We start from the raw sequence: 20,387 nt of genomic DNA, 5'->3' as shown, positions 1-20,387 counted from the left end.
TTGAATTGGAGAATTGGTAGCTATTTACATAATGACAGCAGACACAAATATATGTTCCTTGAGCTACACAGAGAATGCAAATTAGGTGTGTAAGAAGAGTTTTTTATAATCAGAGCTATATTCTAAATCTATGATTGTACTGGGAGAAATTCAAAAAGAGGAAGTTTACTTTAATTTACAGAATAATGTCAAAGCATAATTCAGATAATGTAAAGAGCATGTATTTATTATATAACATCTGTGATGGTGCCCGTATTAGTTACTACAGTAACATATATGTAGTAAAGGGAGGGAGCTACATAACAGGGTGTGTATCTAATGGTATTTTTGTCTGTGTATTATGATGTTTCATACTGCTTTCATTTTAGATGAAATACAGTATACCTTGTTATGATGTTTAATTAGGGATAATGAAGTCGTCTGGTAATTTTTGCAAAATAAACTCTGACTGGATGATCAGGACCTCGATGCAAAGCGAAAATGTATCAAAGTGAAGGGGGTTTTTTTGTGTGAAAATTACTGGCAGACTGTACATCATCCTGCATATTACACCGCTTCTTTACAAACAAATAAATTATTAGGCATATTAAAATATTGAATTTATTTGAAATTATTTTATTACATGATGATTTATGACACGAAACAGCTATGGAGGAAATTGGTTGCCTGGGACAGTGATCAGTTATACAGTTTAGTGGTCATTATAGAACAATATTTGACCACAGAATGCGAAGTTGACCAGAGCAGTGAAATAAGATATATTTCATAATCATACATTCATATAATATTGCTTCTTACCTAACTACATCAAGAGTTTGTTACCCCGTGTTCCCAATATCCTTTCTTTTTTTTCACTGTTGTGTTTCCATAGGACAGTACGTGTGTACAAAGGGAACCAGAGTTTCGGGTTCACTCTTCGTGGTCATGCTCCAGTCTGGATTGACTCTGTTATACCAGGTATAAAATAAACACTCAAAACAACATGGTTTCCATATATTAGTGAGTTTGATAATTTGTTGAGAAAAAGCTACCTCTTTTTAGTTATTGTCAGATTCATCAAACATAGTCTTTCCTCTTCATTATGGGAGGGCATGTCTTTCGCAGTATTTTTATTTTGGAGTAAAAAAAAATCAGAAAGATGAGAACATATATTTTGGACATGAAGCCATTGAAGTGGAGTCAATTATAAGACTAAAGAAGATGACGTGAAAGCTAAAATCATGAAAGTCAAATCTGACTCATTGGACATTTAAAAAGTTATGCAGCAAATACTGGCAGTGTGCAATAACAGCAGGAGGCAGAGAGGGACAGAAATGAGAAGACACTGCAGGGACAGGCTGAGTCAGAGGGGGCGCAGGTGGTAGAGCTCTGTTTTTACTCCCGCAAATCCCTTTTGATTCACACTTTTCCCACTACCAGCCCTCATAAGCCTAAAGGAGGCATCCATTCTTGGACAAGATATGACAAACAATTGGGCTGGAGTGTCTTGGTTTATAGATTTAACGTCAGTTCAAATGGGCTCTCATGAGCACAGCTTAATCTCAGTTGGAGACCATATGATCTGCTGTCAATAGTTACTTTCTGCTTGGTTTGGTTCCATCCTCCCTGCAGGCAGCCCTGCTGAGAAGGCGGGTCTCAAACCTGGAGATCGCATCCTGTTTCTCAACGGGTTGGATATGAGGTGAGGATTGCATCACAAGCACTGTTGCTCATACTTGACGTTAGGGATTTGAACAAACCCCTGACCCTTAGCATTACATTTAGGCTTGTAACTCGCAAGTTAAGGCCGCCTAGCAACCACATAGAAATGCCCTGGTCACCACCCACGACAGCCTAGCATTGGGGTGGTGAGTTTTAAATGGGCAAGGACCACTCACATTTTCTTCAGGAAATGTAAATATATGCTTTCTTACAAACTAGATCGAAGCCAGACTTTTTTTTGTGTGTTTTTAAGATTAATCAGGCTGGTTACCATTCTAAAGGCTTGGTCACATTCACCCTTGCAGTATGAAATTTTGCAGGCGAAGAAGGCGTGGGCTGATAAGAAGCGAAAGTGAATCCTGCATGAGCTAAGTACGAAGGACTGCACACAAGGGGTCACTGCCAAACGGAAAAAAAATGCATGGGAAAATTTCTTCACAACCGGAAGTCCATCAGGCAAAATTCTCGATCGTGCCAATTGCTGTTGAAACTGTATTTCGCCCGCAGAATTTCGCAGTGCAACAGTGAGTATGACCGAGCCTTAAGCTTTCATAAAACTATATAATTAGTTACTTCTTGATAACTTGTAGATTAAACTCATGGCAATTTACCAAAGTGGGTTAATATGGGTCAAGCATTCATTGTAAAAAGTTGTTTGCTAAAGTTACCCTAACACACAAAAGCCCTTTTTGGTAAGATCTAAACACCCTTCATTATCGGTCAATGTTATCACTGTAAACATCATTTGTTTGTGTTTATGTACTGTATGTCCTCCCAGGAGCTGTTCACATGAAAAGGTGGTGTCCATGCTACAGGGCAGTGGAGCAATGCCCAGCCTAGTGGTTGAGGATGAACCACCGGCCTTCACTATGAACGAACCCGAGCAGGTAGAGGTGTCTCCTCGATCCTGTGCTCCTGTGCTCAGCTCTCTGCAGTGGGTTGCTGAGATCTTGCCACCCAGTATCCGAGTACATGGCCGCACTTTCAGCCAGCAGCTTGAGCACCTCCTTACCCTCCAGGAGAGATACACCATCTGCAAAGCTCTGGAGGTGTTCTTCCAGCACAGGTAGAGGACAAGCCTGTAACATTTTAGTTTAGTTGATGATGCATTTCAAGTTGGAGAAAAATAATGAGGATGGATGGCTGTTACCATTGGAGCATTATTGGTTTTGTAGGAGAAGAATAAGATGGATGGATGAATGGATGGATGTTCCCATTAGATTACTCTTGGTTTTGTTGCATAAACTGAGTCGAAGATTAACGGCACTAATCAACAATGCCCATAATTGGATATAATAGTTGGAGCAAATATCTTCATTGACAGTATTGTTGCCTATATTCTCAAATTAATTGTTTTTCATTGCTTCTCTGAGAAAATTCCAGAACGTTGTTGTTGCTGATAACAGAACCTGATTGAATTCCTTTTTTTCCATGTTCTTAGAAATGTAGACACTTTGATTGTGGATGTGTTTCCTGTGTTGGATACCCCGGCAAAGCAGGTGATCTGGCAGTTTGTTTACCAACTGCTCACCTATGAGGAGCAGGACCACTGCCAGAACAAGATCTCATGCTTCCTTGGCTATAAAGTCACATGTGAGTCACAAACAAACTTCTGAAGTACTTTTGAAAAATGTAAATACCTGAAAAATGGTTACTCAAAAAAAGACTTGAGTGCGCCATACGTTTTTGTGCCAGTGTATGTATGTATGCAGATATAAATGAATATATTTATGTACTGTATGCATTATGGACAGTGCCAGCATCAGAACCTGAACATTCAGCCCATGAGCCTCACCGGCGCAGCAGCTCTATGAAGGTCACAGGAACCACCTACAGGAGCAGTGTGAGGGGACGCAGCTCAGATGATCTAGTTATCGGCACTCACCTGGGAATGGGTAGGTCATCTTCAAACAATATGTTGTATTTCACTGTGCATAAAGTTATGCTGTTCTAAAGTAACGTTTGTACTATGATACTACAATTGTCACAGTCGCATAAAGTAGGAAATTATCCTAGATCAGCATCCATGCTGGTCCTGGAACAACATTCAATAAACCATTTAAATGGTTAGGTTTAGGGCTGAGGGCAAAGGTAAGGGGCTTCATTCATCATTCTTATCAACCTATCATTTGCCTTAGATTTAGGGTTGGATTATGGTTGGTTTTAGGTTAGGGAAAGGATTTGGCCTATGATTGGTGATTAGAATGTTGTTCCAGGACCAACAAAGGATGCTGATACAGGAACTTGTCCAACTTGTTCCATTGTGCTAAAGCTTAGTCACGTTGAACATCTAGCCTAGTACAATATACAGGTTATAGTGTCCAGTTTTGGGTGACAACATACTTGACATGTGCTGTAGACACATCTAGTAATATGGATCCACAGGGCTCTACATTGGAGTACACATACAGAAAAGCCTGTATATTAGTAAAAACAGCATTTTAAGCCTGTATATCACTATAAACACATTTTTAACAGTTACTAAGAGCTTGTGTTCGATCAGTTAAAAAAGACAGCTTTCTGAGCATGTTGGAATAAAAGTGTGATATCTTCCTGCATGAGGGATTTGCACTGAGCCGGTGGAAGTGGTCCCTATGAGACTGACTCCTGGTAATAGGCAATCAGGGGATGGAACTTCTTTACCAGAGACACTCAACAATCATGTGAGCACTCTTCTCTGATTCATACAGATTTGCATGTATAACATTATTGGGAAATGATGCAAGGTTATTCTCAACTACTTTGTTTATATTAACAATCCAGCCCCTGTGCTCTATCTAGCTGTCAGCAGTATATTCTGAGCTGGAGAATGTCTATGCTGGGAAAAGATCCAAATCCCTGAAGAGTCGACCCCTTCCGGCGCCTGACACTCTGGCTAACGTGGATGTCTTTCCGCACTCTTCATCACAGTCCATAAGGGCTCACTCATCCTCTCCATCTGTTCGAGCCACTTCAGGTACACTACAATGGTGTTCTGAAATTCTGAATGGGAATAAAGAAAAGCTTCATAATGTGTGAATTAATATTAGTTAGTTGTAGTAAACTGATTCACTTCTTTGAGATAGAGATGAGAAGTGACTGGATGGTGTATATCACATACTTAAAGCTACTGCCCTCGGCAATCAGTTTGCCACTATCAAAGAGTCTTGAATTATTGAAAGTTTCTCTAGTTTCACATAACCAGAAGTTTGACTGTCGGCATCAAATTTTGTTCACTTTGCTGCTTTTTCTGGCCAAGAATCTTGTTTACTTGCTACTAATTTCCTAAAAAAAATATCTGAATATCTTCCAATAATTCAATATCACAAATCTATTTTTTTTGGCAAATCCCATAAATTGCAATATGTCAATGTCTCATTTATTTATATAGCACAATTAAAACAACAGTAATTGGCCCCTTTGCTGTACAACATCAAACATAACTAGATATTAAAGTTTGAAGACAAACTTTATGTTGGCTTGACAAAGCCTTGTCTGAAAGTTTAAAATAGTTTGAAGAGTTGGAAGTTTGAAGGTCTTACAGTCAGACAGACAGAAGGAACAGACAGCCAGCTGCAAGAAGTCCTATGCAACCCTACCCCTTGTTTGTTTTTCTGAATGGCAAATTGGTTGCTAGGGTAAACCCATTTGGTTGCTAGGCAGTTACCAAGGTGATACTGAAAAGGCTCCTTGCTACCCTGAGTCAAATGAATGAAACCAGAAATCTCTATGATGTTCTGGTGCAGAGATATGTGATTTGTTACATGGTTGCTAGGGTAACTACATCTGGTTGCTAGGCAGTTACCAAGGTGATAATTAGCAAGGCTCCTTGCCATCCTGAGTGAAATATGTCAACCTGGAAGTCTCTACAATGTTCTGGTGCAGAGATATGTGATTTGTTACTTGGTTGCTAGGGTAACCTCATCTGGTTGCTAAGCAGTTGCGAGGGTGATAATATTCAAGGCTCCATGCCATCCTGAGTGAAATAAGTCAACCTGGAAGTCTCTACGATGTTCTGATGCAGAGATATGTGATTTGTTACTGGGTTGCTAGGGTAAGCCCATGTGGTTGCTAGGCAGTTACCAAGGTGATACTTAACATGGCTCCTTGCCATCCTGAGTGAAATAAGTCAACCCGGAAGTCTCTACGATGTTCTGGTACAGAGATATGTGATTTGTTACTTGGTTGCTAGGGTAACCCCATCTGGTTGCTAAGCAGTTGCGAGGGTGATAATATTCAAGGCTCCTTGCCATCCTGAGTGAAATAAGTCAACCCGGAAGTCTCTACGATGTTCTGGTGAAGAGATATGTGATTTTTTACTTGGTTGCTAGGGTAACCCCATATGGTTGCTATGCAGTTACCAGGGTGATACTCAAAAGGCTCCTTGCTACCCTGAATCCAATGAACGAAACCAGAAGTCTCTATGATGTTCTGGTGCAGAGATATGTGATTTGTTACTTGGTTGCTAGGGTAACCCCATCTGGTTGCTATACAGTTATCAAGGTGCTACTCAAAAGGCTTCTTGCTACCCTGAGTCAAATGAATGAAACATTAAGTCTCTACAATGTTCTGGTGCAGAGATATGTGATTTGTTACTTGGTTGCTAGGGTAACCCCATGTCATTGCTAGGCAGTTAACAGAGTGATACTTAACAAGGCTCTTTGCTATCCTGAGTGAAATAAGTCAACCCGGAAGTCTCTACGATTTTCTGGTGCAGAGATATGTGATTTGTTACTTGGTTGCTAGGGTAACCCCATATGGTTGCTAGGCAGTTACCAGAGTGATACTTAATGAGGCTCCTTGCTATCCTGAGTGAAATAAGTCAACCCGGAAGTCTCTACGATGTTCTGGTGTAGAGATAAGTGATTTGTTACTTGGTTGCTAGGGTAACCCCATCTGGTTGCTAGGCAGTTACCAGGGTGATACTTATCAAGACTTCTTTCCATCCTGAGTGAAATAAGTCAACCCGGAAGTGTCTATGATATTCTGGTGCAGAGATATGTGTTTTGTTACTTGGTTGCTAGGGTAAGCCCATGTGGTTGCTAGGCAGTTACCAAGGTGATACTTAACATGGCTCCTTGCTATCCTGAGTGAAAAAAGTCAAACCAGAAGTCTCTATGGCATTCTGATCCTGAGATACCCATCTTAGTGATTTTGAATGGAAGTCAATGGTATTTGGTTGCTAGGGTGCTCTAAATGGTTGCTAGAGCGTGGCTAAGTAGTTCCCATGATGATAGTTGTAGACTGATTGCTCACCCAATTAAAACAAGCCAACTGTCATGTCTCTAGGACATTCTGATCCAAAGATATCACACTCTAAGTGAAAGCAATAGTGTTGGTTGCTAGGGTGCTCTAAATGGTTGCCAGGGCGTGGCTAGCTAGTGAACAGAGAGATTCTTATTAGCTGCTTACTAACCTGACTCATAAGAGCCAATCTCCAATGTTTACGACATTCTATTCTGAAGATATCCTTCTCAGACATTTTGAATGGAAGTTAATGGGGGGTGGTTGCTAGGGTCCCATAAATGGTTGTTAGGGCGTGGCTATGCCATTTCCAAGGTGATACTTAAAGAGTGATTCTTATCCCAATTGAAATGAGCCTGCCCCCATGTATCTATGTCATTCTGATTGGGAGATATGATCTGGCAACTTTCTTGCATTGACTGCCATAGTAAGAACAAAATTATTTTCCCATGGGACTTTTTGGTACGTTTTTTTGCCCCCCTTTTTACCCCCTGGGGTACATTTTACCTCCAAACACAGGGTATGTTCGAACACGGCTTGCTAGCCCAAATCAAATGAGAGCACCCACATGTGTCTAGGACATTCTGATCAGAAGATATCACACTCTGCCATTTTGAATGGAAGTCAGTGGGGATGGTTGCTAGGGTGCTCTAAATGGTTGTTAGGGTGTGGCTAAGTAGTTTTTCAAATGGATACATGAAGACTGATTGCTCAGCCACATGAAATAAGCCAACTGCCATGTCTGTAGTATGTTCTGATCCAAAGATATCCCTCTCAGCCATTTTTAATGGAAGTCAATAGGGCTGGTTGTTAGGGTGCTCTAAATTGTTGTTAGGCTGTGGCTAGCCAGTGACCAGAGAGCTTCTTATTGGCTGATTACTAATCTGACTGAAAAGAGCCAATCCCCAAGTGTCTACGACATTCTGTTCTGAAAATATCCTTCTGAGCCATTTTGAATGGAAGTCTATGGGGGCGGTTGCTAGGGTGCCATAAATGGTTGCTAGGGTGTGGCTACACCGTTTCCAAGATGATCCTTAAAGACTGATTGGTAGCCCTATTGAAATGAGCCCACCCCCATGTCTCTATGTCATTCTGATTGGTACATATGATTTGACAACTTTCTTGCACTGACTGCCATAGTAGGAGAAAAAAAATGTTTTCATGGGTAAGACCCTTGCCATAGTATGCCTATGGGAAATTTTTGGGACATTTTTTGCCCCCCAGGGGTGCACCGTACCCCCAATCTCTTTCGTCAAGTGTCGTCAATAGGCCGGTCGATTTGACACCTAATTCATGGGTCTACTACAAATGGTGCGGGACGAGTTAGGTGCCGAAATTTTGTACGGAATAAGAGTAATAAAAATAAGTATGTGAGATTACAATAGTGATGCTTTGCAAGCACCACTAATAATAATAATAAGTTTAATAAATAGGATTTCAGAATGTTGGCTTTCTCAAGCCAACCTAATAATAATAAAAATAATAATAATAAGCTTATGTAGCTTTGTCAAGCCAACATAATAAGAACAAATAAGATAAATAAAGAAATAAAACGAAGGAGAAAGAAGGAAAAAAAAAACAGTATGTAGTGCAATATTTAAAAAACAGTCCTTAAATTGTCCATGGGCAAGTTATAAGGGCTGTGACTAATGCCAGAGAGACATTTTTGTTATTTGTTTTGTTAAGCATGTCCTGGGCTTCCCCCTTTCATCTCCCAGGTAGCCGCAAATGTACATCAGCACAGTCTGCACCTCCTCATCCACATCCACCACCTCCTCCCCAGCATGAATCTTGGACAGAGGAGTTGCCCCTCAGTCCCCAGTGCCCCTGTTACCCTCCACTTCTTCCCTCCCAAACAAGTGCTGAGTCCAACCCTTACATCAGTTTGGACAGCCCACCTCTCTCTCCACCCTCTCCTCCCGATTATCCCCCTAGTCCACCCATTCGCAAGAAGCGCTACACCTTCTCACGGCCACCCCATACCCCGGACACAGATTTGTTCATGGAGGCCCTGAGTGAGCAGCTGGGACAGCAGTTATCTGTGGATGACTTTCTATCACCTGAGAATGACTATGAAGAGGTATTTATGTTAGAAAGGGTATTTGCTTTAGGTATATTGATATTTGCTTCAAAATTGTGTGGTTTTTACATATTGGGCATGCTCTATTGGCTAGAATTTACTATAAGTAAGCAATAAGAGTATTACACAGATGTACAGTGCCTAATTTTCCATGGACTATAGCATTAACTGAATGGAATTTGTATGTTTGCTTTTAATTAACACCAGGATGTTGTCCAGATGACCTTCCAAAATGAGGAAGAGGAGGTAGAGGAGGATGTGGAAGAGGAGGAGGAGGAAGAGGGTCTGTACATGCATCCAGAGCTAAGCAGTCCGAGCGAAGTGCATAGCAGCAGCGAGGATGCCAGCTCTCTCACCTACTCCTCCAGCTCCGAGCACATTCCTCCACCACCTCTGACTCCTCCTCCCCCTCCCCCCATCCAATTCAATGACACCCCTCCACCTGCTGGCTTCACCCCTGACCACACACCCCGTCAACTCACCTTCCGTCGCCACCCTGGACCTCCACCACCACCTCCGCCAAGGGCTAACCTGCCACCCAAATGGCAGTCCATTCACAAGGTGTTGCCCACACGTGACACGATGATCACCCAGCACCAAGTCCTTCAGGAACATCACTCACTTCCAGTACAACCCACAGGCGGCCACTCCCAGCAACCCCAGCAGCAGATGCACCAGTCTTTGCCCCCTTTACCCTCTCCAGATACATCCATCCCTGGCCACGGAGTGTATGAAATGCACCATCAGGTTCTTCCGACTCACCAGCTTCATCAACACCACCAGAGTCAACAGAGTCATCAGATGCATCAAGGTCATCAAAATAAACCAAGTCACCAATCTCAGTCGAGTCATCAAATGCACCAAAGTCATCGCACACACCAGACTATTCCTACTCAACTCTCTAGCTCCATGGATAGACTTGATAGGATTGAACGAAAGGAATGCTCCGACAGACATACCTATGAGATGCATCCTCAACCCTTGCATCCAGATCAAGAGGTTCACCATGCATATCAGATTCATCAGAGTCATCAGGCTTACCTATCGAGTTCTATGGACAGGCTTGACAGATTGGAACAGATGCAGCGTTTGGAGCATATGGAGCGGATTGAGAGACTGGAGAGAGCGGACCAACAAATGCATCAGACACACATGGCTCAAGCCATTTCTCAAACTATTCATCCATCTCAGCAGCCTCATCAGACTCAACAACAGTACCACCACCAGATGCATCAGACTCATCAAGTCTACTCATCAACCCAGCCTCCAAAACCAACCTGCCACATTCACCAGATTGAACACATACACCAGGTTCAGCCCATTCAGACAGCTCCTCAGTACCACCAGATCCATCAACCCCACCAACCTCTCCAGACCCAACAGATTCTGTCCACCTTCCAGCCCCATCCTTCACAACAGCAACAACAGCAGCTTCAGCAGCAGCAGCAGATGCAGCAGCAAAAGCAGATGAAGCAGCAGCAACAGATTCAACAGCAGCAGCAGCAGGAGCAGATTCAGCAGCAACAACAGCAGATTCAACAGCAAATTCAGCAACAGAAAATTCAGCAGCAGCAGCAACAACAAATTCAGCAGCAGCAACATCGCTCCTCTCCCTCCATTGCGCAGGCCAGACAGAGCCCTCAACCCATGTACCACGAACATCGCCATCATCACCACCATCATGGCCATCACGAAGCCCAGTCCCAAGCGCAACAACCAAGTGCAACCCAAACTCAAAGCCACCACCTCACCGAAGAGTCCACTGTGGAGCCACCTCCTCCTCCACCTTTACCCCCACCTTGTGTGCTTCCTCCTCTCCCAAAGGCCTCGCCACAAAAATTGGATTCCAGTCATATGAGTGTGAAGAGGTTACGCTGGGAACAGGTGGAAAATTCAGAGGGAACCATTTGGGGACAGGTGAGGAGTTTGACAGTTAAAACATTTGCAGAGCTCTGTGTATGGTTCAGAGTTGTTTGTGTCTCAAATGGCTCAAATTTTAGCACTTGTTATAGTCTCAATGATCCCATCTTAGACAATGTTTTCATTAGCTCTGCTTAGCTTTAGCCAAAGGAGATCTCAGTCAAAGGTGCACAGTATATTTCCAATTTTAGCCAAATCAGTGTGCATAAGGCACTCTCATATTAGGTTGCTGAGAGAGCTGGACTACAAAATCCTCCTCTAACAGTTTAAGATACAATGATATAAAAAAATAGATCTTTACAGGAAATAAGGAGCCATTTGAGAAATATTTTGAGGTCTATAAAAATGCTGGAATGGTGCACATCTGATCATCTCATGTGGTCCTTCAAGAACTTTGTGAGTCTGTCTTAAGCCATTATCAGGCAGTGTGTAAGGATAGATATGTTTTCTCACTGCAGTTGGAAGAAGACTCTGATTATGATAAGTTGAGTGACATGGTGAAATATCTCGACTTGGAGCTTCATTTTGGGACACAAAAGAACCCTGGTGAGTGAACTGTGAGAAATAACCATAATTCAGCAAATTATTTAGATGAGCGCAAACATTGTCACATTAGGATTGCAACAAAAAAATAAAAAAAATAATAATAATAATATTAATTTGATACATTAAGGAAGAGATATATTTGAAAGCACAGTGAAGTCCATTATCAAAAAGGTAAGAAAATTGGAACAACTGTGAATCTGCCTAGAACTGGCTGTCCTAAGTGCCCAGACAAAAAGAGCCATTTTAAAAGAGGACACCAAGTTGCCTATGGCAGCTTTACAGGAGTTACAGTCCTCCATGTCATGGAGAAACTGTGTCTGAGACAATAGCACATAAAATGTAATAAATCTACCTTGTACTGAAGGGTTGCAGAAAGAAAGTCTTTGTTGGGAAAAAATAACTTTTGACTAAACATTAAACATTTAAAAGAAGATTTTAAGGCCTGATGAGGTAGAAATTGAACTTCTGGGACTCACTACTAAGTGCAGCTACAGTATACTGTATGTTTGTCAATGACCTGTGATAGCAGGTCAGCAGAGCCATACAGTAGTTGAAAACCAAAAGGGTAAATGTTCTGCAGTGACCAAAGCACAGACTGCAGTCAATTTAAGTTTCTGTGGAATGACTTGAATTATTTTTTGAAATCGTAGATTTTAGTACTCATCAGATGATCACATTATAAAGAAATATATTAATTCATGCTGTAATTGTCTTGCAAGTCATGCTATTTCATCTTTAGGTGCTAGAAGCTGTCTGTCCTTTCATCCTTCAAAAGAATCTTTCTAGTCACAAGACAGCTCCCTCATTCTATGGTTCAATGTCTCAGTTCCTTTTCCAGAGCCCTCACCTCAGACAGAGACTTCCAAAAAGAAAGACGTTGTAGAGATTCTCTCCCATAAGAAGGCCTACAATGCTTGTGAGTAAATGACCTTATCACAAGGTTGTTCTTATTGTTGTGATGAGTTGCTACAATGTTTTTTTTTTATTTTTTAGACTTGATTAATGTGAATTTTTGGCTAACTATCCCAACTGTTAGCCTATGAACCTCTGCTATGATCTTTTAGTCATTAGCTATTAGCCTATAAGCTACTGTTATGATCTTTTGGCCATTAATTGTTAGGCTGCTATGAGTTTCTGCTATGATATTTTTGCCATTAGTTCTTAGCCTATGAGCTCCTGCTATGATTTTTTAGCCATTAACTGTTAGCCTATGAGCTTCTGCTATGATCTTTTTACCATTAGTTGTTAGCCTATGAGCTTCTGCTATGATCTTTTTACCATTAGTTGTTAGCCTATGAGCTTCTGCTATTATCTTTTTACCATTAGCTGTGAGCCTAGGAGCTTCTTCTATGATCTTGTAGCCTCTAACTGTTCGGTGATGAGCTTCGGCTCTGACATTTTCGCCATTAGCTTTTATATTTTGAGCTTCTGCTATGATCTTTAGCCATCAACTGTCAGCTTATGAGTTTCTTCTGTTTTCTTTTCACCATTAGCTGTTAACCTGTGAGTTTCTGCTATTAACTTTTAGCCATCAACTGTCAGCTTATGAGCTTCTTCTGTGTCCTTTTCACCATTAGCTGTTAACCTATGAGTATCTGACCACACAATTTCTTGCCTTATGATTCTTCTACCTTTTTCACAGCAATCCTGATTGCCCATCTGAAGCTGTCACCAGGCGAGCTGCGGCAGGTACTGATGACGATGTCGAGCGAGCATTTGGAGCCTCCACACATTAAACAGTTGCTGCTGTATGCACCAGATGATGATGAGGTCAGACAATATGAGCAGTACAGAGATGATCCGAGGAAACTCAGTGAGCTTGACCAGTTTGTCCTTCAGGTAAAGGACAAATTAGAAGCGTATTCAATGTATAGAATTTGACGAATTATCAATATTAATTTTGATGTAGTAGGCTATTTATTGTTATGAATGAAGATGATGAATGGACATTTTTCATCTTACAGTTGGATACTATTATTATATTATATATTTTTATTATATATTATTATATATTTTATTTTAGTTTAATTTACATCAATGTGAATACCACTACTTGGAGTTCTTGTGCATTATTTGTGTGCGTTCAGATGCTTTCGGTGCCAGAGTATAAAACCCGTTTGAAAAGTCTCCATTTTAAGACTACATTGCAAGAGAAAACCGAAGAGATGAGAGGAGCCTACGACTGCATTTTCAAGGCTTCACTGGAGCTCAAGAACAGCAGAAAACTGGCCAAGATTCTGGAGGTATGACTCCTTTATTTGCAGATTTTTCAGTCTCAAGTTTTCCTTCAGTAATTTAAGTGCCCATCCACCTTAACTTTCTTTTGTTTTGTTTTTTAAGTTTGTACTTGCCATGGGGAATTACCTGAACAATGGCCAACCAAAGACCAATAAAACAACTGGCTTTAAGATAAATTTTCTTACTGAAGTAGGTCTCCTTGCTTTTGTAGATAAATTAGAGTTCATGAGGTTTAGTTAGGTAATATAAAAGTTACTTTACTTGTTACATTATACAAATTTAATCTTCCATTATCTGAATTCTGCTTTTAGCTCAGCACCACCAAAACAGTAGATGGAAAGTCAACATTTCTTCACATCCTGGTAAAATCATTGTGCCAGCACTTTCCTGAGGTTATGGACTTTGGCAAGGAGCTTATGACAGTGCGACAAGCTGCCAAAGGTGAAGATCTGCGATCTGCGAAGATCTAGAGTTCAGTTTCACAGATTCCCATTTTATCCATATTTATTCTGAATTAATTCAAATTTAATAAGATGTTTCTATGCAAAATAGCACAATATTTTTCAGAATCAGTTCTTTGTTTATCTGTCTACAGTGAATAAGAAAAACATAATCTCTGACTTTAATGACCTACATGCCACAATCCAGGACATTCGTTTAGCCTGCCAGAAGATGCCAGCCACTGCTGAGGACCGTTTTGCTGTTGTTATGAGTGTATCCTTCAACCAAAATTTTAACAAGGCTAGATTTGATCTGAAAATGTACTTATACAGAGTGTCACAATGCCATTTTTTCTACTACCATATTGTAGTATGGATGGCACTTACAGTTCTGCTCAAAAGTTTGCATACCCTTGGAGAACTGGTAATATATTTGGTAATACATTTTTAAAGAAAACATGAGTGAGCAGGCAAAACACATTTCTTTTATTTCTTATGGGATTCATATTCAACTGTAGGTTATAACAGAATGACACAATCATAAAACAAAACATGGCAATAGAGAAAAAATAGATGACCCCTGTTCAAAAGTCTGCATACCCTTAGTTCTTAATACTGTGTATTGCCCCCATTAGCATCAATGACAGCGTGCAGTCTTTTGTAATAGTTGTTTATGAGGCCCCAAATTCTTGCAGGTGGTATAGCTGCCCATTCGTCTTGGCAAAATGCCTCCAGGTCATGCAAAGTCTTTGGTCGTCTTGCATGAACCGCACAGGAGACTGTGATGGCCACTCCAGAACCTTCACCTTTTTCTGCTGTAACAACTGGAGGGTCAACTTGGCCTTGTGCTTAGGGTCATTGTCGTGCTGGAAAGTCCAAGAGCATCCCATGCACAGCTTTCGTGCAGAAGAATGCAAATTGTCTGCCAGTATTTTCTGATAACATGCAGCATTCATCTTGCCATACATTTTCACAAGATTCCCCATGCCTTTAGAGCTCACTCACCCCCAAAACATCAGTGAGCCACCACCATGCTTCACAGTGGGGATGGTATTCTTTTCACTATATGCCTTGTTGACCCCTCTCCAAACATAGCGCTTATGGTTGTGACCATAAAGCTCTATTTTGTTCTTGTCACTCCAAATTACAGTGTGCCAGAAGCTGTGAGGCGTGTCAAGGTGTTGTCGGGCATATTGTAACCAGGCTTTTTTGTGGCATTGGCGCAGTAAAGGCTTCTTTCTGGCAACTCGACCATGCAGCTCATTTTTGTTCAAGTATCGTCATATTGTGCTCCTTGAAACAACCACACCGTCTTTTTCCAGAGCAGCCTGTATTTCTCCTGAGGTTACCTGTGGGTTTTTCTTTGTATCTCGAACAATTCTTCTGGCAGTTGTTGCTGAAATCTTTCTTGGTCTACCTGACCTTGACTTGGTACCAAGAGATCCCTGAATTTTCCACTTCTTAATAAGTGATTGAACAGTACTGACTGGCATTTTCAAGGCTTTGGATATCTTTTTATATCCTTTTCCATCTTTATAAAGTACCATTACCTTGTTACGCAGGTCTTTTGACAGTTCTTTTCTGCTCCCCATGGCTCAGTATCTAGCCTGCTCAGTGCATCCATATGAGAGTTAACAAACTCATTGACTGTGTATAAATAGACACTAATTGCAATTTAAAAAGCCTCAGGTGTGGGAAATTAATCTTTAATTGCCATTTAAACCTGTGTGTGTCACCTTGTGTGTCTGTAACAAGGCCAAACATTCAAGGGTATGTAAACTGTTGATCAGAGCCATGTGGGTGATTTCTGTTATCATTATGATTTAAAAAGGAGCCAAACAACTATGTGATAATAAATGGCTTCATATGATCACTATCCTTAAATTTTGCATGATCAGTCATATTTTCAAAATCAATGCCAAAATTTCACAATTTTTGTCAGGGTATGCAAACTTTTGAGCACAGATGTGTATACAAACAACTGCATATAAGTATTGTATATCTTGTATATAAGTATTTATATTATTTACATAAACACATGGGTCTTCCAGTGATGTAACTACAGGGAGGGCAGGGTGGGCAGCCACCCTAGGGCTTGGGCTGAGAAGGGGCCCTTGACGGCCAACCAAATGGACATGCTAAGAAAAATGACAGAGGAGGGACAGTCTTCCCCGGAAAGACGAAAACGACTGACGACCAGAAGAGAAAAGGGGCCCGTCAGGTTCTTTGCACTGTAAGTTTTGCCACTGGGTCTTTCACATCATTTCAGAATAAATGAGACCTTTCGAAAGCAGATTCAGGTCACACTTCATATATTTGCTGAAGTTTTCACAAACTACCTTAACAGTTATATGTAGGGTTTTCTGGAAAACAGTCACCCTGCGATGCAGTCTCTAGAGTCTCTACAGCAGAGAGCGATGGAAGAGTTCTGTAAAGTTGCATCCTTCTTCGGTGAGGATGGAAATGCCATCACCACAGAGAGCTTCTTCGGGATCTTTGCTGAGTTCATTGCTAAATTTGAGGTACGTTTTTTTTTTAAGATAATGATATTTTATTATCAGTTTGTAGGACAATCTAGTAATGAGGCGAATGATAGTAGAGACATTTTTGAGGCTTTTAAGACAGTCAGGTGGCAAAAATACTTTACTCCTTTGCTCATTTTTTATTTTTATTTTTTTTTATCTCATTTGAGCTCTCTTTTGAGAAACATCTGTTTTTGTACACTCATTACTCTCTTAACACAGCAAACCTTTCAATGTCCATTACAATGTCAAAAATGATCTGGTGCTGTGTGTAATTTTCTTTTTGATGCTACAATACTTTCTTCTATCCCAGCTTAATATGCAGAGACAACTAAGTAAACCATTCATAGGTTGATTCCTGTGGCTTTTTGGCACTCCAAACATGACCTTTTTGAGCTTACCGACCAGCCTGACACAGCAACATTTGCTAAACCAGTAGTGCGAGTTTGGGGTAGGACTATAAGTTTGTCTGACAAATCGAAGACTGAAGGAGTGTTAAGGAAACCAGTTTGGAAACAGTCAATATTTTTGCAAATCTGTTTTGTGACAATAGTTGCACAGAAATTACACACTCCACCTTTAATCCTTTAATGCATACCTCGGGTCTTTAGTGACCTGGGACCTCATTCCACCCCCTGTACCTCATGCATTTTTTGGAGCTATGCCCACACCTCTTTAATATTCCTCCACTTTTCTCTTCTAAATCGCATAACAAAAAAAATTACAAAAATTATATTTTTATAACTTATTAATTACCAAAAGTGTATAGGGTCATTAAAGACCTAAGATTTGAAATAGTGTTATTTATTTATTTTTGCACTTCCATAAATCATATTTGTATGATTTTTTTCATATCTATATAAGTTTACTATCACAGGATATCTATATCTTTGTTTATTACAAGGCAAAGCGTACTATATTCATAAAAATGAGTACTTCATCACGTTGATTTTCTGTGTGGCAGTGGTGAATTATTAGTGTCCCATATGCGTGGAAACAAACATGTTATTCATGCTATTTCTTACTCAAGGTGGCGCTGATGTTTCAATGGTTGACTTGATTTACATTTGACATTGCTGTTTGATAAAGAAGCAACATGGAAGTAAACTATAGCAAGTGTAACACATGAACTGTATGATTTGGCTATTATCATTTGGGTGTACTACTGAAATTATGTCAGTTGTGTGTCTATTTAGACTCAAAAGTGCCTGAGAAAATACATATGTGTAGATTATGTGTATTTTATGTTATGTGTAGCTTAATATGTTTTTGACAGCAAGTTGCATCTCATGAAATTTCAGTGTTGAAATAATGAATCCTGTTCTATATTTGTTGCATCATCTCTTTGATATATGAAAAATAAAACATCAAAATATTTCAGAATATATTCTATTCTAATATTTTCTGATCGTATTAAAACATTTTTACAATTTGACACTGTCTGGGCATAGTGTAGATCCATTTGTGATAGATATATGTGCCGGTTCGCTAAAGACCTGAGAATGTATTAATGTTTGGCGAAACACCCATGCATTTAAGGGTTAACATTCATTAACATTTTAATAATTCTAGCTGCAATTGGCCCTCAAGTTTACAAAACACTGAAGCACTTCTTGCAAAATAAACACGCACAATGAAAAGCTGCACAGAGTGAAATTATTAATACACAGTTAATCTCAAAGAAATAAACAAGGAAAAGTTACAATGTGCATAAAAAGAAAGCCACACTGCTTCAGGCAGTTTACATGAACATAATGTGGTTTATAGTGGCAGATTTCATGGTCAAGATCCATAGACTGATATTTTTTTAACTGATCTCATGTAAAAATAAAAATGAATAGACTTTAAGATGTTGGATGCAAACAATTGTATGCATATATCGAAGTGTGTTTCTAAGGTGACCTTATGTTGTGTGTTTGGATTTTTTAGAGAGCTCTAAATGACATCCAGACCACAGAAAACCCTCCACGCAGTCCCAGGAGTCACCACACGGCCTCTCCTTTAGCCTGGTGAAGAAATCACCCCACATCTGTCCAACGTTCTCACACCAAAACACACACACACACACACACACACACATGTTGGGTTTTCATGTTTTATGAGGACTCTCCATAGACATAATGGTCTGTACTGTATTGTACTGTACAAACTTTATATTCTATCCCTTAACCCTAACCCTACCCCTAAACCTAACCCTCACAGGAAACTTTCTGCATTTTTACATTTTCAAAAAACATCATTTAGTATGATTTATAAGCTAAGCTGTTTTCCTCATAGGGACCGACTGACTGTCCCCACAAAGTCAAAGATTTCAGGTTTTACTATCCTTGTAGGGACATTTGGTCCCCACGACATAGGGAATACCTAGACACACACACAAACACACAGACATTATTAAAAAGTTCACAACATGCACAAATGCTCACTTACATACACTCCAATATATGCTTATCCACAATGATTTAGTGATGATGTGGTAATTCCTGGAAACAGTAGCGATCCAATGCAAACTGGACTGCTTCTATAGTAGGTGCAGGGAAACAGCACAAATGGTTTTAAAGCCAAAAAGAACACAAGTTTCCTCTTGTTCAGGTTCAGTTAAATGGTCTGAGAAATTACTGTACTTACAGGATGAACTGCAGATGATTGTTCTTGACACTGCGAAAAACCAGGAACATTTTTTGCCTCTCGCAAATGGACAGGTCAAAAGTTGGGGCAAAAATTGCCACCAAAGTTTTTTCAGTGGATTTTGTAAACATAATAAGTGCATTTAGTATTACATGTAATTAGGTCTATAAGTATCAGATTTCAATAAAATTGGCATAGGGTGAATTTAGGTCAACTTGGCCACTTTTTTAGACAGTTGTTTCCATATCAAAAGTGACCCAATTTAACTGAAATCACAATATTAATAAATTTGTTGTTAAGAGGAAAAGTTCTTTGTTTAAAAATGCATCTTTAATGTCTTTAAACAGACTGTGGGTTTAGATTTATTAATTGGCATTTGCTAAAAAGATGCATTACTGAGCAACTAATTATTTGAATAAAAGTGGTAACTAACTGATAAAATGTCATTCCTCATCTGCAGAATGTTTAAGTGCAATATATTACAAAATTAAGAATTCTAATAAATAACTGAAATAGATAGATATATTGTAGTACCAGAGATGCAGTCAGATCTTATATTGCTTTGCTAGTTGTGGGCAAACATAGCCTAATTAATGTGAACATAAAATAGATGAATTTACTACACATTTTTGCTATTTCTAATTATTAGTACCTTTTATGCTTCTAACCTGCTTCTATTTATTTTTTACCATAGTGAATCATAGTATATTCTTGTACCATCGAGTTTATTGTACAAGTGTGTTTAAAAGATTATTTGGGACTTTCCATATGATTGTGTATTAAACCATCTGAATTTAAAAATTCTGAAAACATCATCTTCAGTGTTGAAGTGCTGATTGGTTTCCCATATGTAACAAATCTTGATATGGTAATATTTATTATGTGAATCAATGTATTTAATTTTTTAATCAGTAATGATTCGAATTTTCACATCATTGATTTTGTATTTTGAGGATTTTACAATCGAATTTAAGGACAATGGGGCTTATAATATACAACCCCAATTCTGAAAAAGTTGGGACAGTATGAAAAATACTAATAAAAACAAAAAATGAGTGATTTGTAAATTATATTCACCCTTTGCTATAT

General features: G+C 39.6%; 1 protein-coding gene across 4 annotated transcripts in view; it reads left to right on the top strand.

The window, feature by feature from the left end:
• Positions 1-20,350, top strand: part of LOC127450213 (delphilin-like) — a 46,754-nt gene extending 26,404 nt beyond the window's left edge. For 2 of the 4 annotated variants that reach the window (XM_051714101.1, XM_051714100.1), the window contains 18 exons: positions 872-957; positions 1,612-1,681; positions 2,480-2,767; positions 3,143-3,294; positions 3,456-3,596; positions 4,264-4,364; positions 4,483-4,657; positions 8,643-9,004; positions 9,212-10,921; positions 11,383-11,470; positions 12,297-12,386; positions 13,113-13,309; positions 13,558-13,713; positions 13,811-13,897; positions 14,020-14,149; positions 14,304-14,422; positions 16,506-16,670; positions 18,600-20,350. In XM_051714101.1, coding sequence (XP_051570061.1) covers positions 872-957; positions 1,612-1,681; positions 2,480-2,767; positions 3,143-3,294; positions 3,456-3,596; positions 4,264-4,364; positions 4,483-4,657; positions 8,643-9,004; positions 9,212-10,921; positions 11,383-11,470; positions 12,297-12,386; positions 13,113-13,309; positions 13,558-13,713; positions 13,811-13,897; positions 14,020-14,149; positions 14,304-14,422; positions 16,506-16,670; positions 18,600-18,683 — 4,201 coding nt within the window. In that variant the 3' untranslated portion in view covers positions 18,684-20,350. Of the gene's footprint in view, positions 1-871; positions 958-1,611; positions 1,682-2,479; positions 2,768-3,142; positions 3,295-3,455; positions 3,597-4,263; positions 4,365-4,482; positions 4,658-8,642; positions 9,005-9,211; positions 10,922-11,382; positions 11,471-12,296; positions 12,387-13,112; positions 13,310-13,557; positions 13,714-13,810; positions 13,898-14,019; positions 14,180-14,303; positions 14,423-16,505; positions 16,671-18,599 lie in introns of those variants that run through there. The other 2 variants (XM_051714098.1, XM_051714099.1) reach the window with 2 other exon arrangements.
• Positions 20,351-20,387: the final 37 nt, after the last annotated feature.

Source organism: Myxocyprinus asiaticus, chromosome 13, assembly GCF_019703515.2.
Source record: "Myxocyprinus asiaticus isolate MX2 ecotype Aquarium Trade chromosome 13, UBuf_Myxa_2, whole genome shotgun sequence".
NCBI lineage: Eukaryota > Metazoa > Chordata > Actinopteri > Cypriniformes > Catostomidae > Myxocyprinus > Myxocyprinus asiaticus.
The sequence above is the reverse complement of the archived record's forward strand: the minus strand, read 5'-3'. Positions and strand labels throughout refer to the sequence as shown.